The sequence below is a fragment of the Trichophyton rubrum genome (genome assembly GCF_000151425.1).
Source record: "Trichophyton rubrum CBS 118892 genomic scaffold supercont2.3, whole genome shotgun sequence".
Classification (NCBI taxonomy): Eukaryota; Fungi; Ascomycota; class Eurotiomycetes; order Onygenales; family Arthrodermataceae; genus Trichophyton; species Trichophyton rubrum.
The window spans coordinates 2,466,521-2,467,860 of NW_003456426.1; the positions used below are offsets into that span (position 1 = coordinate 2,466,521).

Genomic DNA, 1,340 nt, shown 5'->3' on the forward strand with positions numbered 1-1,340 from the left:
ATCAAAGGGTCATCAGCCAGCGTCGTACGATAGACAGTCCACCGGGTGGTGCAACAGCAATAGAGCAACCGAACCGCAGAAACAACAGAGCGAATAGAAGCAATACAGCCGTAACTGACAAGAGACAGACGGCCAGAGGGAGGAAGCCGAAGCTCGAAGTACCCGGTACCTTTCGTGCAGCGTCCAGGGCCAGCTTCGAGTCGCCGCCCCGAGTTTCGCAGTGGGGCCGATAAGCAGTAGAAAAGAAGAAGACGACGAAGAGTAGAATTAGAAGAGAAAAGTAGAAGAAGAAGAAGAAGTCTGGCCAGCTGCTCTCCGTGACTCGCCTTGTCCCTGTCACATCCTGGCCGGCGTCGCTGTTGCTGACCTCCCGACCCAGAGAAGAGCGAGCGAGCTGCTGCGTCTGCGCTACCGGTGGCGACCAGGTTGACGGCAAGAAATCTGCATCCGCCGCCAGCTTTAGTTTCAACCTGCGGCCTCCGCGTCCTCTTTTATCAACGTCCTCCTCCCCCCCTGGCCTGCTCCGTCTTTTCTCTTCTCTTTGCAAGTTCTTCTTCTTCTTCTTCTTCTTCTCTTCGTCGTCGTGGTTGTTGTTCTCCTTTTTCTCTTCTTCTCTGGTGGATTGTCTCGCTCGCTTGGATCCATCACCAGCACCAAAACTACACTACACTCCCCCCGGGATACCACCAGCAGCACCATTATATACCAGCCTCATAAAGAGAAGACCTTGCTTGATGCAGTGATCAGTTCGACCTTTCTGTCTCGTCTGTTACTGCTGGGCTGTAAGTGGAGTTGTGGATCGACAGTCTCCATCGACCGCACCGTCTAGCTCTCTATCTAGATAACCAAATACACCATGCTAACGGCCGGTGTAGGAGAGCCAGGAAGAGACGAAACAGGCCGGATGCCATACATATCCCCTTCGTCCGCTCCCCCTTCGCCTACTGCAACCTCGTCGGCTCCCCCGGGAACTGGACCGGCATCAGTTACCACCGCGGCGTCGTCCACCACCATCACCACCACCACGACTACAGCAGCTGGATCTGCCCCTGTCCGCCGGCATGGACGTCACTGCTCAGAGCCAGCCGTGAGCTTCCAGCGGCCCTCCAGCAGCTCGTACCTGCACAGACATAGGCGCAGTCCCACCATCAGAGCCCCCGTCGCCCGTCTGCAGCAGTTTGAGGGCGGCAGTCAACAAGGAGGCCAGCAGCAGGGCCATGAGGCCTGGACGGCTCCCGGGACCGGCATGGGACTGGTGCTCTCTCCGCCGGAATCACGCAGCAATTCGAGTGACGAGAGAGAGCAGAAGCTGCAGCCCAGGGGACATCATCATCATCATC

The 1,340-nt window shown here is 57.2% G+C and overlaps 1 protein-coding gene across 1 annotated transcript; it reads left to right on the forward strand.

The window, feature by feature from the left end:
* Positions 1-556: 556 nt before the first annotated feature.
* Positions 557-1,288, forward strand: TERG_03677 (uncharacterized protein; the record flags this gene model as incomplete). Its single annotated transcript, XM_003236583.2, has 1 exon — positions 557-1,288. A coding segment is annotated over exon 1 (432 nt), but the record flags the coding sequence as incomplete, so codon positions are not given.
* Between the last annotated feature and the right edge of the window lie 52 nt (positions 1,289-1,340).